This window comes from Ruditapes philippinarum, unplaced genomic scaffold (assembly GCF_026571515.1).
Source record: "Ruditapes philippinarum isolate M1 unplaced genomic scaffold, ASM2657151v2 ctg265_1_1_1_1, whole genome shotgun sequence".
Classification (NCBI taxonomy): Eukaryota; Metazoa; Mollusca; class Bivalvia; order Venerida; family Veneridae; genus Ruditapes; species Ruditapes philippinarum.
Genome location: NW_026855197.1, coordinates 764,165 through 787,709, shown reverse-complemented (window position 1 = coordinate 787,709; position 23,545 = coordinate 764,165). Strand labels below are relative to the sequence as shown.

The following is a 23,545-nucleotide window of genomic DNA, read 5'->3' as shown; positions in this document are numbered from 1 at the left end:
ACGCAATATAATAGATGTAAAGATTACCAATTATTTTTATTGAACAGTTATGTAACACTTGCAGGTAATGCGGAAAGCTTATCAAGTATTGAAGATTTAGAGGTATTTTTTAGACTCTTTCTGCTCCATTATTCTGAAGATACTGTAATATACTGAGCTTCAGACTGCATTTAAATGCTGTGCTTGAATATTGTACTGTAATGTCTGAAAATACAAAGGTTGTAATATTTTTAGGGACAGGAATCGTATAGAAGATGTACCTCAATTTCATTCAATAATGAGAACTTAGAATTAGTACATGATTTTTCTTATTTAGGTATTCAATAATTGCATAATGCAAAGTTGTGTCATTAGTCTCCTATAGTAAATTGATCATAAATTTAGGTTATTATTAAGAATATAGTCCTATTTTAATTTATTGGTACAATTTGTCACTCATTCTCCTGTTTTGTGTAAAATTTTCTGTGTTCGGGTTGTTGCACATTCACAATTTTGTATTTTATGAACCATGACAGTATTGAATAAATCTTGAAATCTTGAACAAGCCAGTTTGTCCCAATTTTGAAAACTTTACGTTTTAAATGTTTCTACATTATCATATTAATACAAAGCTTCATGCCTCCGGATGAGCCAAAATATTCAAGAAAATCAAACTTGTAAATGATTTTGAAAAAAAAAGTAAATGATTCAAGATTCAAACAATAATTTACTTTTTATTTGATTGATTTTCGATTTTTATCACCATTGTTCTATTGCGTGTCTAATGCAGACAGTAAGGACTATTTTTCACATTTTTGGCCGGGTTGCACTGGTGCAAATCCGGGTTATATTATGGTGAATGTCGGGCGGCGGGTGGGCAGCTAGTAGGGCGGGGAAAATATTTTCGTAACAGTTTTCTCAGCAACTACTTATCACAGCCTCTTGATATTTGGCATACAGCATAGACACATGGTCCCATACCGTGGAATTAATTTAATTTCAGGTCTGTCGCTCATCCACTAATTCCTGTTTATCCACTTAGTTAAATTAGTTAGATTTTTCGACATTAATGGTCAATGGTAGGAAATTTTCGTAACAGTTTTCTCAGCAACTACTTATCACAGCCTCTTGATATTTGGCATACAGCATATGGACACATAGTCCCATACCGTGGGATTTGATTTCAGGTCTGTCGCTCATCCACTTCCTGTTTACCCACTTAGTTAAATTAGTAAAAGTTTTCAACATTAATGGTCAATGGTAGGAAATTTTCGTAACAGTTTTCTCAGCAACTACTTATCACAGCCTCTTGATATTTGGCATGCAGCATTGACACATGGTCCCATACCGAGGGATTTGATTTCAGGTTTGTTGGTCATCCACTTCCTGTTCACATTAATGGTCAATTGTAGGAAATTTTCGTAACATTTTTCTCAAAAACTACTAATTACAGCCTCTTGATATTTTGCATACAGCATTGACACATGGTCCCATACCGTGGGATTCGATTTTAGGTGTGTAGCTAATCCACTTCTTGTTTACCCACTGAATTAAATTTTCGACATTAATGGGTCAATGGTAAATTTTTTTTGTAACATCACATCCTCATGATATTTGGTGTACAAATGCAACTCGGCCTTTTCTGTCTTTGACCCATTTTTTTATAATTAACGTGGATTTTAAATGCCGTTTTGCGATGTGAAAATTACAGTATCCTTTGTTCACTTCACGATATTTTACTTTTGAACACATTTTTTATTAATTTCAATAAAATTAGCATGACTCTGAGGACTTAATGTTCAGTTTGACAATTATTCGACAATGTTTAGCTTTCAACTCGAATGTTATATATAATAATTAAAGTCCTTATCCGAATAGTGGCATGGATTTGGTCCGGCCTTTAAAATAAATTACAGTCAACTTGAGTTATACGTTATCTACTTATATGTTAACAAATAAGTAGATAAGGTATTTTTTTGTTGTTTTTGGTTTTATTTATACTAGGCGCCGGTTTCCCATATGTCCCAGACTATCGGCCTCTATTACGATTGCTGGTCGTAGAGCCTGCAACGGAGGACTTAATTCGCCTGCAACGTCGTCGATCGTAGAGCTGCGACGGAGGTCTTTTCATGCTGTCGTTCGTCGTAGACCTTCTCTAGGACCCAATTCCTCGCTTCTTGAACAATGATTGACAATGGAGGAAAGGCACCTCTTCCGGGAGCAGCAGCTGTCTTTAGGGCCACACCCTTCGCCGTTGGTTATGTCACACCAGCTAAGTGACCTAACTAGGTCACCCATCTGGTGTGACCTATATGCCTTCCGAGCGACGTGCACACCGCGAAGGGAAGTCGGAAGAGATAAGGTATAAATAATCAAGTACTATTTTATAGTGTTTACGGTAATTTTTCTTGAAGGCAAGGCCAAATCCACTGTGGGTTTCATGTCTGTCTATTGTTCTTTTGTTATAGGTGATTGAACTGGTCTGCAAGTTCAGTGATGGATAATTGGTTTTGTATGAAAGTTAATTCATACTAATTTCATTTTGGGATAGCTGTAAAATTTCTAAGTAACTGACCACTTCTTGATTTGCTTTCCAAACGATAACATATTATTCAATTATATTCAAGTTAACCTTCAAAAATTTCTTGATAGAAATACTTGATATTTTTCATTAAATTATTTAAAACATTGAAAGCATCTTCTATAATAATAAATGCCTTGAATGTATGTATATATTTATTTACTTGTGAAATTATTTTTATTGTAATTTGAATTGTTGTATTATATTATTTTGTGAAATGTAATTGTATTGTAAGATATTTTGTATTGTATTGTGATGTCTTATTGTTATATTATTACAGATTTTATTCATAAAAGAATAAATAGATAAAAACAGTATTCGCCTTATCTTATCCCAACTACATGTATACGAATATGCGAATATGAAGATTGTGTAAACTCGTTTTTGAAAAGATTAACTAGTGGCATGGAAAGCCAAAAATATATATAGACATAAGCAAAAGAAATCTTAAACATTTGAAGTACATTAATTAATTAAGTTTCATGGCCAACATTTGTCATTCAAAGAACAAAGCAAATATCCTAAACAAAACAGCTTGAGCGGCCAGAACAATAAAAGATGCAGTAGGTATGCAAACATGCACTAAATTTCCCCAAGCAAAATATTTCATGTAATACAATTACAGTACTGTTGATGGCGTTGAAACCATCATAAAGCTCAAGGTCCAAATTAAATATCGCTGGGGATTCTTAAAAAAACCAAAATGTTCACCTGTTGACATTTATTCAGATTTGGTTATAATTGTACATCAGTGAGCATTTTTAAAATGATTATGATTGTCAGACATGTGTTTAATCATTATGTTGCCAAAAAGCACATAAATCTCTCTTTGGGTTAATTTTAAATTTCCTGTTGTAAGTTTTTGCTCTTTGTGTTTATATCAAAAGGTGAAGGTCGTGGGATCGGAAAATGTCAACAAAGAATTACCAAAGTCCAAATCAACCACTTTAACCTCTTAAACGACTCTTTTGATCGCTATATTACTCAGTTTTACATCTTTTTGTCTCATGGCTTGATGTTACTGACTCATGACACTCATCATGTTGTCTGTATCAGTGAAAACTGTTCTGATTTTCCTTGTAATTTTGGTGCCTGGTTTTTACGTTGCAAGGTTGGTAAAATTATTTTTTATCGTAAAATCTGTTGGTTTAGAAATGAATAATTCAATGAATATAAATATCCTTTTTATTTTACATTTGATGTTATCATGTACTAAATTGATTACTCTGTCTGTCAGTGTGTGTGTGTACAGTTCTTTAGGGTCAAACCTTGTGCACTGGCTTAATAATTATATTTTTTAAATCATTACCACAACCCAATTTACATCTACTGTCAAGTTTTGATACAGCAGTTATCATGGATGTATGTTTAGACGGGGCAGACCATATTTTGGGACAGGGCGAACCGTGACTCGGGACGAGGCGGACCATGATTAAATGTATTATAAAAATATTTAAATATTGCTGTTTCTTTTTTTTCTTTTAATATCATTATAAACATATACATGTACATATATTAATGCAGTTTATTAATTTAGAATAAATTTGTTTAATGAAATTATTAAAAACAGCATCGAGTTGGACATTATGCAGGTGATAATTGACCAATTATTGGGATAATATTACATGTCATTGTTAAATAAGAAGAGGGTAAAATTTTATATATGGTACGGAAAAGGCTTGTTATTCACGTTTCACATTTGAAACACAATACCAAAACAGCATAAAATGATGATGAGTGACATTACAAAAAGAAACACAAAAGGTAGACGAAATTTACATCATACACAGAAAAGATGACTAATTTATTTTGCAGGTATACTAAAACATAATGATGAAGTCAGACAAACATAATTTTATACGTTATCATAAGAACTCCATCCTTTGTGTAACACTTCCTCCCCGTGTATTAGGATGCCTAGCATGTTGCTAGCTTTTTTGGTGATCTTGTCAATGTGTTGTTTCCAGCCAAGGTCTGATTGTAAGTCTACACCTAAGTATTTTGATGTCTGTTCTTCAACCAGAGTTATACCTTTCAGGATATAGTTGGTCCGGATTGGAGATTTCGCCCTGGTTTCTTGTAGGACGCTGTATTTCCGAGGGTGAAAGTCCATGATGCCCCACAAGTATTCCCACCTAGCTAGAGAATCCAGGTCTGCTTGAAGCAGCTGCTGGTCATGGATGGACTTGATCTGGCAATAAACGATGCAGTCGTCTGCAAATAATCAAGTTTTTGAGAGTAGTTCCTCTGGAAGGTCATTTATGAATATTAGGAACAAGAGTGGTCCAAAAACTGAGCCCTAAGGGACACGCTAACGACTTGGGCTCTTCAGATGACTAACCTTGGACCAGCACTCTCTGGGTGCCGCCATTTAAGGAGTAGATCTATGCATTGGAGAGTCCTGCTTGAATACCATGATGATGGGCCTTCTTGAGGAGCCTCAGATGTGGTATCCGGTCAAATGCCTTGCTGAAGTCCAATATGATCATGTCTGTCTGGATCCTCTTGTCAAGTGATTCTGCCAGCTCATGCGCAAGGGTGAGGAGTTGAGTTTCGCAGCTCCTCCTTGCTCAGAAACCATGTTGGCAATCGTGTAGGATGTTATGTCATTCCAAATGTTTCATGGTTTGGCTGACAATGACATGCTCGAGCAGCTTGCAGCATAGGCTTGTGAGGGGACCGGCCGGTAGTTTGCAGGATCCTGCCTTGAGCCTTTCTTGTAGATGGCTGTGACATCGGCTTGGATTCAGTCGTCAGGCACCTTTAATTCCTTTATGGAGGTTTGGAAGATTGTAGTGAGGATTGGGGCCAGATCAGAAGCACAGTCTGTTAGTATGCGTGCTGGGATGTTATCAGGACCTGAAGCCTTCCTTGGGTTGATGTTGAGTAACAACTTCATGATGCCCTCTTCATTGATCTATATGGTGTCCATATCCGGGAAAGGTGTTCCTGATGGTGTTGGGATATTTCTGTCTGCTTTAAGAGTAAAAACTAACATGTATTACTTGTTTAAGATGTTGGCCTTGTCACGTGCAGCATTGAAGAGTCAACCCTTATCTTTAAGTGGAGAAATGCCCGAGTTGTCTTTCCGAAGCTCCAAAACTTTTTCTGCTTAGGTTGTTTGTCTTTCTCAGTGTCCTCAACTTCAATAATATTGTTGACATATGAATACGATTGTTTTTCTTATTTTTGAAATTGTGATTTAAAGTTTTTATATTTATTTATATCTGATGTTTTCGTTGTCTTCTTTATCCTTGTGTTTAGTTTTGATATTATTCTCATGGCCTTTTTCAGTATACTATTTATCTATTTATGTTCCTTCTTATGATCTTCTTTAATGAGTTTTGTGGGAATGTGTTTTTCCACTAGAGATAAAAGAGAGTTTTTAAATAACGACTAAAGGGTGTTTGTTGAAGCATTATGGAGCATTTTCATTTCTGTATAGAGATTACGCAGCCCTTTGTTAAGGTCATCGTCATTTGCTTTCTTGTAGGTAAAAAGCTTCCGCTTCAGTGGTTGTGATCTATGTGGACGTAAACTGGCTTCTATATAAACTGCTTTGTGGTCGGAAATTCCTGGTATAACTTCTGTTGTGTTGATTAGTGAGCTATTGTTGGTAAAAAAATAAGTCAAGGATAATACTGGAGTGCTTTATGATACGGGTAAAGGATAAAAAATATAACTTCTTTGATTATACATGTACATCATTACATATACGTTTGGGAAGACTTTTCAGAATTTTTATGGCCTCCACACATCACAAAGAACACTGATTTGGCAAAAAAAACAAACAGAAATATTGAATCCCTTAAGAACACCCAAAACAACAAAGTTGAAAATGTTTTAGGCATGGTTTAATTGAGCCTATTCAAAGAGGGTACTGGAAAGTGTAAGTAACAGTCCGCCTTAATCCTTAGCACCAACTTAGATTTATCCGGGGACCAATCATATAATTAATATAAAGTGGCGCGACATGGCTGAGTGGTTAACAATCTAAGGATTGCAAGCCATGTAAGTTCAAACCCCGTCTGGGGCAACCTGTCTGTTGTTTCATTGAGCAAGCATTTTTTCACTCAGTACTCTGCATTGTTTGGTTCCAGGAACAGATTCAAGTCAGTGTCTATAAGCTTATACATGTAGTTTTTTGCACAATCTAACTGCTACACATACAATGGATTCTTATGGATGCTCCATTCCTGGTGTTCTTGATGAAAAAATGTATAATGAAGTTACATGTGAGCATTAGTAGGTTTTGTGTAGACTGGTATGCAGTGTGCTTGAATCATTCTTTTCGATGTGTACGTCCAAGAAGTTATATATCTAATACGTGAATTTGATTGTGTTGTGGAAGTTGTTTAACGCGGCCAGAAAGGAATACAATTTATCACAGTGTGTGCTAGATCATAAAAAAGGTTGCCTATAATGGCTATATGACATGACTTAAAAATGGGTATTGGATATGTCATGCGATATTTTAATGTATAAATGAGTTGATAAACATGTATAGTTTTCTCATATATTTTACAACTGAATAAAGGATGTTTCCCCTAGCCAAAAATGACATTATTTATTAAATGACACTGTAAACATTAGTGACCTGAAGCAGAAGTTAATTTTAGCAGATTTAGATCAGATGGTTGATCAATTTAGTGGCACTATAGAAAGGCTCTGCTTTGTGCCTTTTGTATTTAATTGCAGTTAAATTAAAAGTTGATTAAATGTGTGTTTCAAATTTTCCCCATTTTGTGCTATATTTTCACCCTTTAGAAAGCCCCAAGTTACTTTGTAAATTTATTCAAAGAAAAAAAATCACTGATGACATGTACATGTATTAAAGCTTATAACTGGTAAGAGTTTATTTGCCAATTATATCTTTCAAAGTATAAACTAAAATTGATATAGCAATATATTATAGTTAAGTCATAAAAGTACATGTATGTATTTTAACGTTTCTAATTATAGCAATGTGATATACAGTTTATGCACATTAAAGGCCTGTGGGCTTTGGCTCATGCTTCAGCAGATGTTAATGCATGAAAAAGGTTCAATATTTTACTGATTATTGATGCAATTTTTATCATTTCATTGGATATAGTTTTTATACACTTTTCAGGATGCTTTAAAATTATACAAATGCTCTTGTTTTAAGGCCTTTGAAAGTTGGAAGAACTTAGAAGTGATTTTAACAGTGGCATTTTGAATCAAAATATTTGTGACAGATGTTATGACTTTATTTCAGTGGGAGTAAGTGTACAAATGTACTCAAGAAGACAGAGGTGTTAGAAGTGGTGGTAAAGGAACCATGTATACAGAAGTACACTGCAAGATGTGGCTGGCTAAGTCTCAATTACTGTACATTCTATCAGTAAGTAAATACTGCACTTCATATCACGTTGAAATGTTGTTACATTTGAGCCGCGTCATGACAAAACCAACATAATGGGTTTGCAACCAGCATGGATCCACGCGGTCTGATCAGGATCCATGCTGTTCGCTTACCAACCCTATTACACGTAGAGAAACTGATAGCGAACAGCATTGATCCTGATTAGACTGCGCGGATGCGCAGGCTGGTCTGGATCCATGCTGGTCGCAAATGCACTATGTTGGCTTTGTCGTGACGTGGCTCATTTGTATATGAAAATCAGTTGTACCTGATATTTATTTCTCTGAAGTGATGGGTTTGGTGACTGTGGTTGCATGTGTGTCCATCACACAGACTTTCTACCAAAACTCAGTTGTTAATTTTATATTTTGTCTAGTGAGATCATTCCATTTTTCAAATTCTGTTTTACATTTACTTAATTTAATCAGCACCAACTGGTCATTGAATAATTATCCCTTTCAATCATCATACATTTATTATACTAGCACTTTGTAAATACTCAAAACATAATTTCAACCACTAATTAGGTTAGTTTGGTTTAGTCAGCATAAACTTTAATCTGTCGCTGAAGCTGTACAGGACCACACAGATTTAATGGCAATAATGCTGTTAAAAAACAATAACCTACTATACTTAACATTGAGCTGCAAGTAAATACTGTTGTTATTTGAAAGTTTGATAAGAGACACATTATAAATGAGCCGTGTCATGACAAAACCAACATAATGGGTTTGCGACCAGCATGGATCTAGACAAACCTGCGCATCCGAGCAGTCTGATCAGGATCCATGCTGTTCGCTTACCAACCCTATTTTAAGTAGAGAAACTGACAGCGAACAGCATGGATCCTGATTAGACTGCGCGGATGTGCAGGCTGGTCTGGATCCATGCTGGCCGCAAACACATGTTGGTTTTATCATGACACGGCTCACATTATAAATACAAACATGTATTTATTTCACATGAAGGAAAACAAGGTTCAGAAGTTACTTGTTTTAATTTCATTGTTCATGATATTAACATGTAAATGCTCTTCACATGAAAAATAATAAACTATAGTTTTCTCATAGGTTTTAGTTTATTATCCCCCGCCGATGGAATCGGGGGGGGATATAGTTTTGGCGTTGTCCTTCCGTCCGTCCGTCCATCCGTCCGTCTGAATTTCGTTTCCGGAGTAGTTCTCTGCAACTAATGGCTGGAATTCAACGAAACTTTATGGGAATGTTGATCAGCATGTGAAGTTGTGCACCTGGGTATTTTCGTCTTGATATTTTTAGTATTTTTAGAGTTATTGCCCTTGACTTAGTAAAATTTTGTCATTTTCAACTTGTGTCGCATGTAACTCAAAAAGTATTTGACCTAGAGTCATGAAACTTTACAGGAATGTGGATCAGTATGTGTAGTTGTTCACCTGGGTATTTTCGTCTGGATATTTTTAGTATTTTTAGAGTTATTGCCCTTGACTTAGTAAAATTTTGCAATTTTCAACTTGTGTCGCATGTAACTCAAAAAGTATTTGACCTAGAGTCATGATACTTTACAGGAATGTTGATCAGCATGTGTAGTTGTGCACCTGGGTATTTTCGTCTGGATTTATTTAGTATTTTTAGAGTTATTGCCCTTGACTTAGAAAATGTTTGCAATTTTCAACATGTGTCGCATGTAACTCAAAAAGGATTTGACATAGAGTCATTAAACCTTATTGGAAAGTTGCTCAGCATATTTAGTTTGTTCCTGGGGTTTCGCTTGTGGATTTATCCAGTATTTGTAGAGTTATTTCCCTTGACTTAGTAAAAACTGTTTCATTATGTTGTTATTTGATCCTTGAGTGCTTGAGTTAGAATCGACCAACTTAACTGGAATAACCCCTGGGGTTTCGCTTGTGGATTTATCCAGTATTTGTAGAGTTATTTCCCTTGACTTAGTAAAAACTGTTTCATTATGTTGTTATTTGATCCTTGAGTGCTTGAGTTAGAATCGACCAACTTAACAGGAATAATGATCAACATCACTAAATTACAGGAATAATGATTCACCTCACTGTGAAGCTATGAACCTGGGACTTTGCATGTGGATTTTTTTCAGTTTTGTTAGAGTTATTACCCTTGAATTACAGTAGTATGAATTTGCAATTTTCAACTTGGGGTTTGCTTGGGGATTTATTCAGTATTTGTAAAGTTCTTGCCCTTTACTTAGTAAAAAGATTTTTAGTTTTCAAAAAATATTTGACCTAGAGTCATAAGATTGACAGAACAGTGGCGCGTTGGGGGCACCCGTGACCCATGGGCAATTTTCTAGTTTTTATTAAAGAAGAATTAAAATGATTTGTTACAATAACATTTAATAATATTTGAAAATTGTGAGATCCCTTCTTGATGCCTTGAAAATGGCAATGAAGTCTGGAGATTAAGATGTTTTTACATCTAGGTGAGCTATTGTGATCCCCCACCGTCCTTTGTCGTGGGTCTGTGCTTGGTCAACAATTTCTTCATACAACATCTCCTCTGAAACCAATGACTGCACAGTAACCAAACTTTACAAGAATGATCCTTAGGTGGTCCCCTGCAAAAAGTGTTCAAATACTTCCGGTCTGTTGCATAAGTAGGTCATGATGCCAGAAAAGGAGTTTCAAAATTGCAAATATAAAAAAAATTCTTGTCTGAAAGTACAAGGCTAGAGCTTTGATATTTGGTTTATGATATAACTATAGGTCCTCTACCAAAATTGTTCAAATTTTAGCCTTGGGGTCAAAATTGGCCCCACTCCAGGGGGTCATAGATTTTCCTTATACATGTATGTATATAGTGAAAACTTAAAAATTCTTCTTGTTTGAAGGTACAAGGCTTCAAGTTCAAAGAATATTACAGTTTATGCCATGATTAATATATAAATAAAGCCTTATGTCTTCAGTTGTTGTGTTAATAATAACCAGTACTCGGGGGGGATATAATTTCAACGAATTTGCTTGTTTTAATCAGTATACTACCTCATTCAATAAGGTACATAAATTGCTACCTTTCAATCTCAAACTTTGAGGTGTTTGTTGAAGTTACAAAATGGAATGATTAAAATTTTGGATAAAGACAGGTTGACTCTCTACTTTAAACATGTACATTGTACAATGTAGTTAAATTATAAGACAATGCTTGATATGGTTTGGTTCTATTTATAGCAACACACATTGTGATAAGAAGGTGAATGAGACAATAGAGAAATATTATGTGAAAACAGATTGCTGCAAAGGTTTCTTCATGGCAATGAATGGAACCTGTATTGGTATGTATATAGATCTATGTAATACATGCAGTCACAGTAGTGTTACTTGTTGTTGTCACAGTTGTAATTGTGTTAGTCCCTAAATAGCATTTGCTGTTTAAAGATAATTAGACTTCATAATTGCTTCCTTTGAACTTAAATCATGCAGCCAATAAGGATCATAAAATGCAGAAGTGGATCAATGAATTTTTCACTAGAGAGGTCGCAATATTTCGAAAAGGGGTCATGCATATTCCAATGGGGATTTGACATTAGACAAGTTTTCAAGAAACCGCTTGGTGGTCGAGGGGTTAGAGTCGATGACTTCTAATCCAATTACCTCTCTGGCGTGGGTTCCATCCCCGGGAGATGCTTTGGTAGTTTAGCGCGGAGGAAGGTAGTCTAGTACTGGTGTAACTCTCCAGGAACGATGGTTAGGAAACTACCCGCCTATATGACTGAAATACTGTTTGGGAAAAGGCGTAAAATGAAACAAACAAACAAGTTTTCAAGAAAGTGTCATTAGTCAAAAAGTTTCATTAATTTTTTATGTGATTTACTTGGTGAGAAACATAAGTTGATATAAAAATCACGCCCCATGGGGGAAAGTGGGGCTGAGGTTTATGATCTGATTACCAAACTTTGGGATTATTGGATGCTTTATATAGGTGTAGTACATGTTTCTGTCTACTATTTTGATTTAGTTACAAATTTAAGTTTTTAATGTTATGAGTGTATTCTTATAGTACTGTCTTTCAAACTTTTTATTGTTTTTATAGATTTAATTTAATATATTCTCCCTGTATCATTAGCAAAATTAGACGCATTAACACAAAGTAGGTTTTCTTGTGTATGTGCCTTTTCATCAGAATACAAGAGTATAATTATGTTCATGGTGAATTATTGTGATCACTATTCTGTCATATATCTAACTGTTTGTCTACACATTATAAACAACATTTGCTTCTAAATTTCTAAATCACAAAATCTTCTTAGGAATGTACTTCTCATACTTGAAATTTTTCAAATTGTCAAAAGAAGTGTAAGCATTAAGGTAAAATTCTGTTGGCATGGCAACCATAAAATGAAAACTGTTAACGTTTTTTTGGGGGGGGGGGGGTCAAAAGGGCTTTGGATCTGATTTAGAGATGATCAATCATCATTGGAGAACCTTTATATATTTTATAAATGTATTAAAATGGTCATGAAATTTTTAATAATATGAAAACTTAAAACATCATCTTTTTAAATTGTTTGTTGGCATTTCATATAATTTTCATATACATTGTAGGTTAGAAACATTTTGAATCTGTCAAAAGAAAAACTTGGCCTTAAAAGGGGTGTGTCACTTACCCTGATTGTATAATTAAAAAATGTGAATGTTCTCTATCAAAGTGTTGGATTATTTTCCATTGACATCTCTTTTGTGAATTTCTACCAAAGTTGTTAAACATTGAAGTCCAAAAACAGCTTGATACATATATTTTATCTTCAGCATCTATTTACGCATTTAAAACCTGTACTGGTTAGTTCCATGGTTTAACACCTTTTATCACAATATAGGAAAAATAATACTTTACAATAAGTCGTCGTCATCTTTGTGCAATAACAGATTAAGTTCTTCTAATTCTAATTTTAGGCACCAGTAACAGTTATTGCACTTAGGTGACGGAATATTTACCTTGGAAAGTGCGTACCACAAGTGGTCCACAACTGCACAATTTTTGTTTAGTTTATTTAAAAAGTTTTATTCATGTATGTATTCCTTGTTGTCTTTTATTTTGAATCCTACTCTTTATTTTTTCTGTTTGTATTTATGTTGTGCTGGTATATGCATGTTTTATTTTTGTGACATATTTCAGAGAAGAAACCAGGTGTTGTATATCACGATATTAAGCCAACTCCTCAAGTTTCTGTCAGTTCTGCAGGTACTATAACTGTTCTTTGATAAAACTATCTTCAACCCTTACCCTGTGACTCTTAATATCCTAAATGTACTTGTGTATCTTTCAGTCTAGGCAAAACTTTTCATCTTTTTTTATGGAAAATTCAGAATCTGTTCTGACTGAAAAGCAATCAGTGCAGACCATGATCTGGTGGCACAGACATGCCTGCTGATTTTGGTCCACACTGATTGCTGGGGGGTGAATTAGTTACTACCACCAGGCTAATAGTGAAAGCTTCACAGCTCCTGATTGAGTTAAACACAATTATCAAATCACTTAACTCCATATCAAGAGCTTTAAAAGCTCACAGGTATGTCCAGAGTTCAATTGATTCTTCGTACAAAGAATTATTTGTTATATAGGCAAATATTTCTACTCCATGTGGAGACAGATTGATTGTTGCTGAAAGTTGTATCTTTAAAGAGTCTAAGTTATTGTAAACACCTCTTTTGAGAATATGTAATATGTAATTGTAAAGAGTTGCTTGCTCTACAGAGAGTCAGATGTTTAATTTTATAATAATTAATATACCCCCAAAAACGAAGTTTGGGGGGGTATATAGGAGTCACCTGGTGGTCGGTCGGTTGGTCGGTCCAGACGTCCGTTGCATTTTCCTTGTCCGGAGCATAACTTGAAAACTAATAGTTTGAATTCAATATAACTACATATAATGGTCAAGCACATTGAGAGGAAGTGCAGTGCACAAGAACCATAACTTTATCTTGACTTATTACAGAGTAATAGCCCTTTATTACTTTTCCTTGTCCGCGGCATAACTTGAAAACTACTGGTTGGAATTCAAAACAACTTCATACAATGAGGGACAGTGGTGAATAACCTCCCCTGAGTACTCCCTATAAATAGATAGGTCCTAAGCTATTGGATTACTCGGACTTTATCGCCTATTTCTTTGTAGCAAACTAAATTAATTAGGGCTAATTACGATCATTTGTAATATTCAGATTAGATATTGCGATAAGATGTAGAATCTGTTGACATAAATGAAACATTTTTCCTTAAGGTTTACATATTTGTTGATGCATGTGTAAATAATTGATTAAGACATATCAACCTGTCTTATATAAAACTCAACGATAAAAGCAAAGGATTCCAAATATTTGGACCTACTTACATTTTGGTTAACCTCGGTTTTTATCAAGGGAAGATAATCCACTACTGTCCCCCATTGTCAAACACAATAAGGGGAAGTGCAGTGCACAAGAACCATAACTCTATCTAAAGTAATTACAGAGTTATTGTCCTTTGTTGCTTTTACATTGCTTTTTTTTTTTGTCCGGACCATAACTTGAAGACTAATAGTTTGAATTCAATATAACTACATACAAAGGTCAAGCACATTGAGGGGAAGTGCAGTGCACAAGAACAATAACTTTATCTTGACTAATTACAGAGTTATTGCCCTTTGTTACTTTTCCTTGTCCGGGGCATAACTTGAAAACTACTGGTTGGAATTCAAAACAACTTCATACAATTGTCAAACACAATAAGGGGAAGTGCAGTGCACAAGAACCATAACTCTATCTAAAGTAATTACAGAGTTATTGCCCTTTAATGCTTTTCCATTGCTTTTTTTTCCGGACCATAACTTGAAGACTATTGCTTGAAATTCAATATGACTTCATACAATGGTCAAGCACATTGAGAGGAAGTGCAGTGCATAAGAACCATAACTATATCTTGACTAATTACAGAGTTGTTGCCCTTTGTTACTTTTCCTTGTCCGGGGCATAATTTGAAAACAACTGGTTGGAATTCAAAATAACTTCATACAATTGTCAAACACAATAAAGGAAAGTGCCGTGCACAAGAACCATAACTCTATCTAAAGTAATTACAGAGTTATTGCCCTTTGTTACTTTTCCATTGATTTTTTTGTCCGGACCATAACTTCAAGACTAATGGTTGGAATTCAATATAACTACATATAATGGTCAAGCACATTGAGAGGAAGTGCAGTGCATTAAGAACCATAACTCTATCTTGACTAATTACAGAGTTATTGCCCTTTGTTACTTTTCCTTGTCTGGGGCATAACTTGAAAAATACTGGTTGGAATTCAAAACAACTTCATACAATGGTCAAGCACAATAAGAGGAAGTGCAGTGCACAAGAACTTTAACTCTCTCTTCAGTATTTATTGTCATTGCCCTTTGTTCCTTTTCTTTGTCTTTCTGGACTTATTACAGAGTAATTCAATTAAACTTCATCAATGGCCAACCACATTGAAAGGAAATGCAACAAATAAGAACCACAACTATCTTTAATTGCCCACAACCATAACTCTATATTTCAATTCTTTACAAGGTATTCTGTAGTAACATCTTCATTTCCGAAGCAGTCTTGTGGGGGTATTAATCACATTTAGTGATAGTTCTAGTTGAATTTTGTTTAAAAAAGAGCACATATCTATAGACGTGCTGCTTGAAGCTTCACTTATGTTGTAGTAAAATTTAAGGAGTTTTCCTAATAAATCACAGATCATTATATCACTAGAAAATACCAAGATATAATGTTGGTAAACAATGTTATATCTGTAAACTTGTAGATCAATAAACCAACACTTTTTCATTTCTGAAAAATATTTCTATACACATGTATGTGCAACTTGCTCCATTGAATGTGTCCAAAAATCTATGAAAATCAATAGATGAAAAATGTGATCATTTTTAATCATTCTTGTTGGCATTGCTGTTGCCATCTGAAAACTTTTAACAATTGTCATAACATTTATTTCTAGATGGATTGCCTCCATACTTGGACACAGCAACCCTTTGGATAAAACCTTTAAGATAGGCAGATTGAACTTGAACTTCAAAAAATGACATTGACTTTCAACATCAAATGTATTAAATTTGCTTTATTTTTTCCAGCTATAATTGGCTAAAACTTTGTTATTTATAAATTGTCTTCATACTTTAAAACAACAATCATTTAGACAAGACCTCAAGTAGACAAAACTGATTATGACCTTAACTCATCAATGACCTTGAAGGTCAAAGTATGTTTTTGCTATAATTGGCTATTACTTTGTTATCTACAAATAGATTGTCTTCATACTTAAGGTATTAGCACCCTAATGCATTACCTCCGCTTTGAAGAGTATTCAAATAGGCTAGAACTACTGTTAACTACATTGAAAATGAGGGCCATGGGTTCAATCCCCAGAAGGGTCAACTTTTTTTTTCTTTCTTTTTTTCTTTTAACATTATTATGTATCTCTCGTGTCCCATTTGGAAAGAAAAAGGTGTTTAATTTTGATTTTTTAATTTAAATAGGTATTTATTGGCTAAATTATGCTAAATATAGTAATAAATATGGTACCTGATATTTTCAAAGTGTAATATAATCAAAACTAGACGGTAAAGGTATTTCATATTTTACAAGATAAACCAATATACTTTTATAAAAAATTAGGGAAACTTTGAAAACAGGCACTCATTTGTGTAAATTTTAAGAATTTTTTAAATTAGGCTCCCTAAGTAAAAAAATGGTCAGACACGTGGTAAAAATGGGTGGGGTAGGGTAACATTTTTATACAGATTTCATAAATTTTAAGTAGAAACCATAATTTTGCTTATTTGGATTGTTAGCTGAATGGTACTATTTGTTTCTTACCAAAAATTAATGGGAAAACATTTTTCATTAGAATGTTATTGCAGATTATTTAAAGGTTCCTACTTTCTAAAAAAGGGCCCTCATAACATCCTAGCTTGAGTTCAGAAAAGTGGCCATAACTTGATTTCTGTACGGTAAACTTTGTTTAAATTTTGCATACAGGTGTACTTTAAGGTATACATCTGACTTATGATGTCAATTTTTTAGTTCCTGATAGTGCCCATTAGGGTCCTAATACCTTAAGGTAGCTCGCTACTTTCCGACCGAAATTTGACAACATCTCAGATCTTGATGATTTTTGGTATACATAAATATAGATATGTAAGCTTTACTTCTGCAGCATTATTTTACATATAAACAGCGTTACTATGACGTCAAAGCGCCCTCTATCGTAGGCGGCGAAATTGCGTCTTTTTTATCAATAAACCGGTCTGTTCTTATTAATTTTCATCCGATTTCCTTCGTTTTAATTTTATAATGTTCAGTAAATGTATGTCTTTGAAATAATGTCTTTCTTTAACATTTGCTTAATACTCTGCGATTCTACGTCATTTTTCTCTACATTCTGACGTCCATTTATGATACAAATATCGCGCGATATCGCAATAAAGATTGTAAAATAACAAAAAATCAGCACGGTGAATTTTGCTATAATTTTTTTAACATGTAGTGAAGTCATGAAAGAAAATATTTATGCAATAAAAATATAGGGTCAACGCGTAAGATATTTTGCTATTACTATTTTAATATAAGATAAAGGATGAGTAAAACGTAATGATTTTGGTGACGTCAAATATTTTTCTCAAGGAAATTGTCACGACTTTTCCGATGAATAGTATACTGACTGGAATTAAAATGTGTGAAAACCATCAACAACAATTGTATTTAGACATATTCCGTAAAATGTTCTTTTAAAAGTCCTGTCAGGTGCCCGCATTTCGATGAACAACTTCAATTATATACATGTACAACAAATCAGGGTATGACTGTCTGCAAAAGTTTGTATCAATCTCTAAAAAACTGAAACGAATGGTTATAAATACCTCGAGGACTGAAAGACAATTCAGAATATTGAAAGATATAATTAAAAGGCCACCTAAGTGGAAATAATACAAACATAAATTTTGCAAAGAATGTCAGAAAAAAAGAATGAAAAGGCTGGTGCAGTCGCAGTGTCATCATGTTATGTGTATCTCGGTACTACATAAACTTCCATGTTATCATACGTATGTAACATTTTCGAATTGTATATATCAGTTAGTAAGAAATGAATCAAATTTACGTTTTAAAAATGTATGATCAACTCGAAGTAACGATTTGTACGTAAGTCATGATTCACTGGTAGTCTTAATAATATAAATCTAGCAGACATTTATTTTAAAACTTTTCTACTCGTATAAAAAATTTTTTGAGCCGCGTCACGACAAAACCAACATAGTGCGTTTGCGACCAGCATTGATCCAGACCAGCCTGCGCATCCGCGCAGTCTGATCAGGATCCATTCTGTTCGCTATCAGTTTCTCTACTTATTAAAATGTTTAAAAGCGAACAGTATGTTGGTTTTGCCGTGACACGGCTCATTTATTAACAGCCATCAGTTATTCTATTTTCTCTCGCAGCTAAATACTAGTAAATAATATCCCTGCACTAAGCGCGAGACTCAGATTTAAAGGAGGAATCACGTTCTCATGCTATGGCTTGAATTTCTCACGCATTTCACATAATTACAGATATTCTTATTTATTTAAAACTCGCTGACTCGCGGTATGCGTTTACTAGCGCATCTTTGAGGCGACCTGAAGCCGCGATCATTTCTCGATTCGAGGCGAAAGATCCGTTGATTTATTTTGTATGTTCATAAGCGGATAATTTTGCATATAAGAATTAATACAGATTCCCTTGTATTGAAGACGATCATGTAGGATCCTCAATTTGTGTGAATATGGTTTTCGGAGAAGCTCGTTTTTGTCTGCACATAATACAGTGCTATGTAGAGCCTATGAAAGAAATGAACTATGCATTTTATGTTTTATATCTTCTTATTTTTTAATATTGGGTTTAACGCCGCTTTCAACAGTATTTCAATTATAGCTGAGGGAATTTAACAAAAGTTATCAAGTGTTTCTCACAGTATCAACTTCTCTACGGAAATAAATGACAGGAGTCCGAGGTGGACCTTGAAACATTTCATACACAGTAAACAATTTTAAAGGATAATCTATAATCGTGTCTCGAATTCATGCCCTCCGAATTCAGCGTAAGACCACTTTACCGATTACACCGTGGCAACAGAAGAATATTCAAAGTTAAAAACCTGATTCTGATCTCCCTTAATAAGGCAGAAGTCCACTTTATTGTTTACATCATAAACACGTGTTTTGGTGTGTGTTTTCGTTTTTATTTTCTTCTATTTTTTTTTTAAAGCAAACTGTATTGTATTAAAAAAATGAACACGATAACGTCAACATAATACATAATTCGTATTCAGTGGTAACAAAAGTTGCACAAGTTATTTAATAATTATATTTTGTATTTAATTAAAATAAACAGGATAACATCTACAGAGAAATGCCCTTTGTTGCCTAGAGCGGTTGCTCTACAGAGGTAAAATGTAGTGGAGCCCTTTAGAAATAAATAATATTTTGAGGGCCGCTTTGTTATACTGTAATGAAAAAGCGGTAAGTAGGTATACGTAAATCCGAGTTCCAAAAAGTTTTATAGTTTGTCATTTTCTAATTATGACATTTTAATTAGATTATAATTATATAATCTATGTATTGCACATACTTAAAAATGGTAAGCAAAAATAAATGTTTTTGTTTCTTGTACAGTTTGTTTTTAAATATTCTTAACAAATTTGAATATTATTTCTGAATTTAATTTATCACTTATTGCACATTTGTATGCATATCTATTTTAATTGCATTTTTACGATGTGTTTTGACACCGAGGCTCGTCTGACTATGTTATTTTATGAAAGTGTTTAAAAGCTGATTGTAACTTAAAATAAATATTCTAACGGGTATAAGCTATGCGACCTAATATTCTTACTTCATTCATACAGCAATATGTGAATCTTATTTTTTTGCGCTGAAACTAGTTAATTCATATAATAATATAACACTTTTCACTCTTTCATTACAAACATCAAAATATAAAATAAAAATTAAAAGATGTTTGAGACTGCGTCCTGCAAATTAGAAACGTATTTTCGATTAAACATTGTAAATTTGCTGATCTAGCGCATGCTTTCAATGAGAAAATAATCAACAATTTACAAAATATACATTTCATCAAGTTCCTGTGTAGTTTATACTTACAATCGTAATGTTTGACGTAAGAAAATTGTTATTTGGTATTATTCTTTGAACTCCAACGTCTATTAACGCCACCAAAACCATTACGTTACATTCCCTTTATTTTATTTTAAAACAGTAATAGCAAAATATCTTGCGCGTTGACCCTATATTTTTATTGCATAAATATTTTCCTTCACTTTCTCGCTACACGCTCGAAAAATTATAGCAATGTTCACCGTGTTGAATTTTTTTTATTACACAATCTTTATTGCGATATCGCGCGGTATTTGCATCAGATATGGACGTCAGAATGTAGAGAAGAATGGCGTAGAATCGCAGACTATTAAGCAAATGTTAAAGAAAGATATCATTACAAAGACATACATTTACTGAACACTATAAAATTAAAACGAAGGAAATCGGATGAAAATTGATAAGAACAGACCGGTTTACTGAGAAAAAGACGCAATTTCGCCGCCACCGATAGAGGGCGCTTGGACGTCATAGTAACGCTGTTTATTTATAAAATAATACTGCAGAAGTAAAGCTCACATATCTATATGCTTGCATACAAAAAATCATCAAGATCTGAGATGTTGTCAAATTTCGGTCGGAAAGTAGCGAGCTACCTTAAGCGGAACTACTTATGGACCACGTCTTAAATGTCAAAGTAAATTTATAAATGAAATTTAAGCCAATTACAGCTAGAAAAAATGAAGCAAAATTGAAACATTTGACCCTGACTGTCAATGTCATAGTATTGAATTAAGCTTTAAATTTCATAATTTTGTTATTAATTGTTATTAATTTATAATGGAGAAATTTGATTCATACTGGAACAAAACAACAACTCGGACATGTTGAATAATTTAAGTTTGACTTTGATTTGTAAATGACCTTGGCTGTCATTATGAAGATACAGGCAAACTCAGAAAATTTACCTAGGGAAAAAAAGTTCACAAATTGTCTTCCACAATTGCATTATTGAAAGGTTATGGCCCTTTAAAATGTTGCTTAACATACTTCTTTCTGTGTTTTAATTGGTAGACTTTCAGTACTTTGATAATTACTTTTAGCATTACCATGATGTTTTTCTATTTACCCTTTAGTCAGCTTTTCTGTAATTCTCCAATGACTATTTTATTAATTCTTGTTACAGTTGATCCTAATCACAAGGAACTTGTGATTCTGGGACAGAAGACAGAAAAGAAAGTAAAGATGGAGATATCGGGCGGAGGGTATGCTGGTATAGCATGTGGACTTGTTTTAATTATAACCATTGCAGCTTTCATTTTTATAGCAGTACAAAAAAGGTATATACAAATGCAATTTAGAGATTTAAATAAAGATAATATTTTTTACTCTAAATATATAATTATTTTTTCAAAGATTGCTTTGAATCCCCCAACAGTTACGTTGGAGCATCTCCATACTACATTTACAGTGCTGGTGAAGCTTAAACCCCGTTCTAGGACAGAAGATATTATTCCAAGCCCCAACAAACAAAAGAATTTGGAATGTACCAAACATTTTCATTTTGGTCTAAAACATAAGGTAAATGTGTTGAAACTGGATTGTTCTAGTACAGATTATATAAATATACTCTCAGATTACTGCTTTTGTCAATTGTAATTTGTTGTTATTACAAACAACTTGCCAATCACCTCTGTGGGCTTCAAATTATGCCAGGGACTAGGGATTCTCTCATGTGAGAAATCTATATAGCGTAACATTGGTGGTTCTTCCAGTGAAGTTGAAAAGTCAGCTTACTACCTCCACAGTGACTTGTTATTCTAAAGAACATTGAAATACTGTTGAATTAATGTTAAAATGAATCAAAATAGATACTATTCAGTATTTTTTTATTTGAATTTCTTTACTCTATAGGAAAAAGAAAAAACAGTCAATGAAAACTCACATGGCAAACCAGGTCATATATGAAGCAGGAAATCAACCTATAGTGAGGAATGCTGGGAGCTCAAGGACTCCTAGTGTTCAGTTTTCAAGAAGTTCAAGGGAAGCAACTCCATCATCATCAAGGATGGTAACTCCGCCTACTTCTCCCACTTCTCCCATAAAGACAACAGTTCCTGTAGAGCAACCATTGATAAATAAAACTTTGACAGAAGATGATATCCCAGAGTCAAATGTCTAGTCATATGGTATCACATTTATATTTTAATATGATTGTTTTTCTTATTTTTCCCTAGTACTGATCATTTTCTTTATGTATTTTCATTATTGAAACAATTTCATTTGCAAAGTTTCATAGACATTTTTTCACCTCTTTAACAGTTTTAGATATGACCTTAAATTTAGGATTTAACAATTCTACTTCTTCACTGTCTCCACACATCTGTATATAATGTTCAGGGTCTATCATATGAAAAATATCCTGTTTTGCTTAGTTGCCATTTTTATTCTTTTTAGAAAGAGAAGAAATTTGTGAATTGTAAGTTAAGCTTTTTAAATTGACAGTTAAAGGGATTTAAAGGGGTTTTAACTTTAGATAAAGTTTTTAGATATCACAATTGGTTTATTTATAAGAATTGATATTGTTGATTATTATAATAAACACACCAGAAAAAAGTTAAACATAACTTCATATCATATTGTAATTAGGAGTAAAGTGTGATTGTTTACTGCCGCTTATATGACAAAAGATATAACTACTATGTGTCAATGTCAATAAATCATACTTTCAAATATTGATGATCATAGGTGATAAATAGTGTGTAGAAAAATCTTGTCAAGCCAGGTCAGACATTACACAGGAGATATATATTGGAATTCAAGTTAATTTACTAGTTATTGAATATTCAGTTTTGCCTTTGGCCAATTTAACAAATATAAATAGTAATGAAGATGGCTAATACCATGTTTGTTGATGTATGTACATGTATATTAGGGTAAATGATTTTTTGCGTTTGTTTTTTAGACCAAATATTATAAACTCAGGGTTTTGTTTATTAGGATTAAAACAGTTCATGTAAATATGTGGTATAATTGCCATAGAAACTATATTATTGTCACTGTGAACCTTGTATATTACTGTACAAAGCACCTGAATTAAACACCTTATAATTATTTTAATATATATTGTAAATATTGTGTTGTTCTTGTAAGAGATAAAATATTTGTCTGCATCTGTTAATGTTTCAATCATAATGTTACAATTAAATGTAAATATCAAACCCTTAACCTGCTGAATTTGTGCCCTGTTTAGAATTTTGAGCAATCCATTTGAATGAAATTAAAAGGGATTTCAGTATCAAATACCAAAAAAAAATGAGCTGCCAACAAAATAGAGCCTGGTTAGAGGCGGGTCTTTATTATTTACTGGCTGAACAGTTTCAGCCGAGCAAGAGTTAATATAACATACTGATTTTTAAATTAATACTACTGACAACATTTAATATTAGTATGCTAGTACCTTGTTTATATATGATATTAGTATACAGCC

At 33.6% G+C, this 23,545-nt stretch overlaps 1 protein-coding gene across 2 annotated transcripts; it reads left to right on the top strand.

Moving 5' to 3' along the window:
* The first annotated feature begins 3,428 nt into the window (after positions 1-3,428).
* LOC132742452 (uncharacterized) lies at positions 3,429-22,880 on the top strand. Of its 2 annotated transcripts, XM_060730883.1 has the most exons (6): positions 3,430-3,671; positions 7,800-7,925; positions 11,119-11,222; positions 13,064-13,129; positions 21,242-21,395; positions 21,970-22,880. In XM_060730883.1, the coding sequence occupies exons 1-6, from the start codon at positions 3,589-3,591 to the stop codon at positions 22,235-22,237; spliced, it is 801 nt and encodes a 266-aa protein (XP_060586866.1). In that variant the 5' UTR covers positions 3,430-3,588; the 3' UTR covers positions 22,238-22,880. The 2 variants fall into 2 exon arrangements, with proteins under 2 accessions (XP_060586867.1, XP_060586866.1); XM_060730884.1 differs by lacking the exon at positions 13,064-13,129 and having other exon boundaries at positions 3,429-3,671.
* Positions 22,881-23,545: the final 665 nt, after the last annotated feature.

Excerpts from the sequence above, each read along its gene's own strand:
- LOC132742452 (XM_060730883.1), top strand. The coding sequence starts at position 3,589 with ATGACACTCATCATGTTGTCTGTATCAGTGAAAACTGTTCTGATTTTC. Across the intron at positions 3,672-7,799 it reads CCTGGTTTTTACGTTGCAAG|TGGGAGTAAGTGTACAAATG; the intron begins GTTGGTAAAATT and ends ACTTTATTTCAG. Across the intron at positions 11,223-13,063 it reads AATGAATGGAACCTGTATTG|AGAAGAAACCAGGTGTTGTA; the intron begins GTATGTATATAG and ends GACATATTTCAG.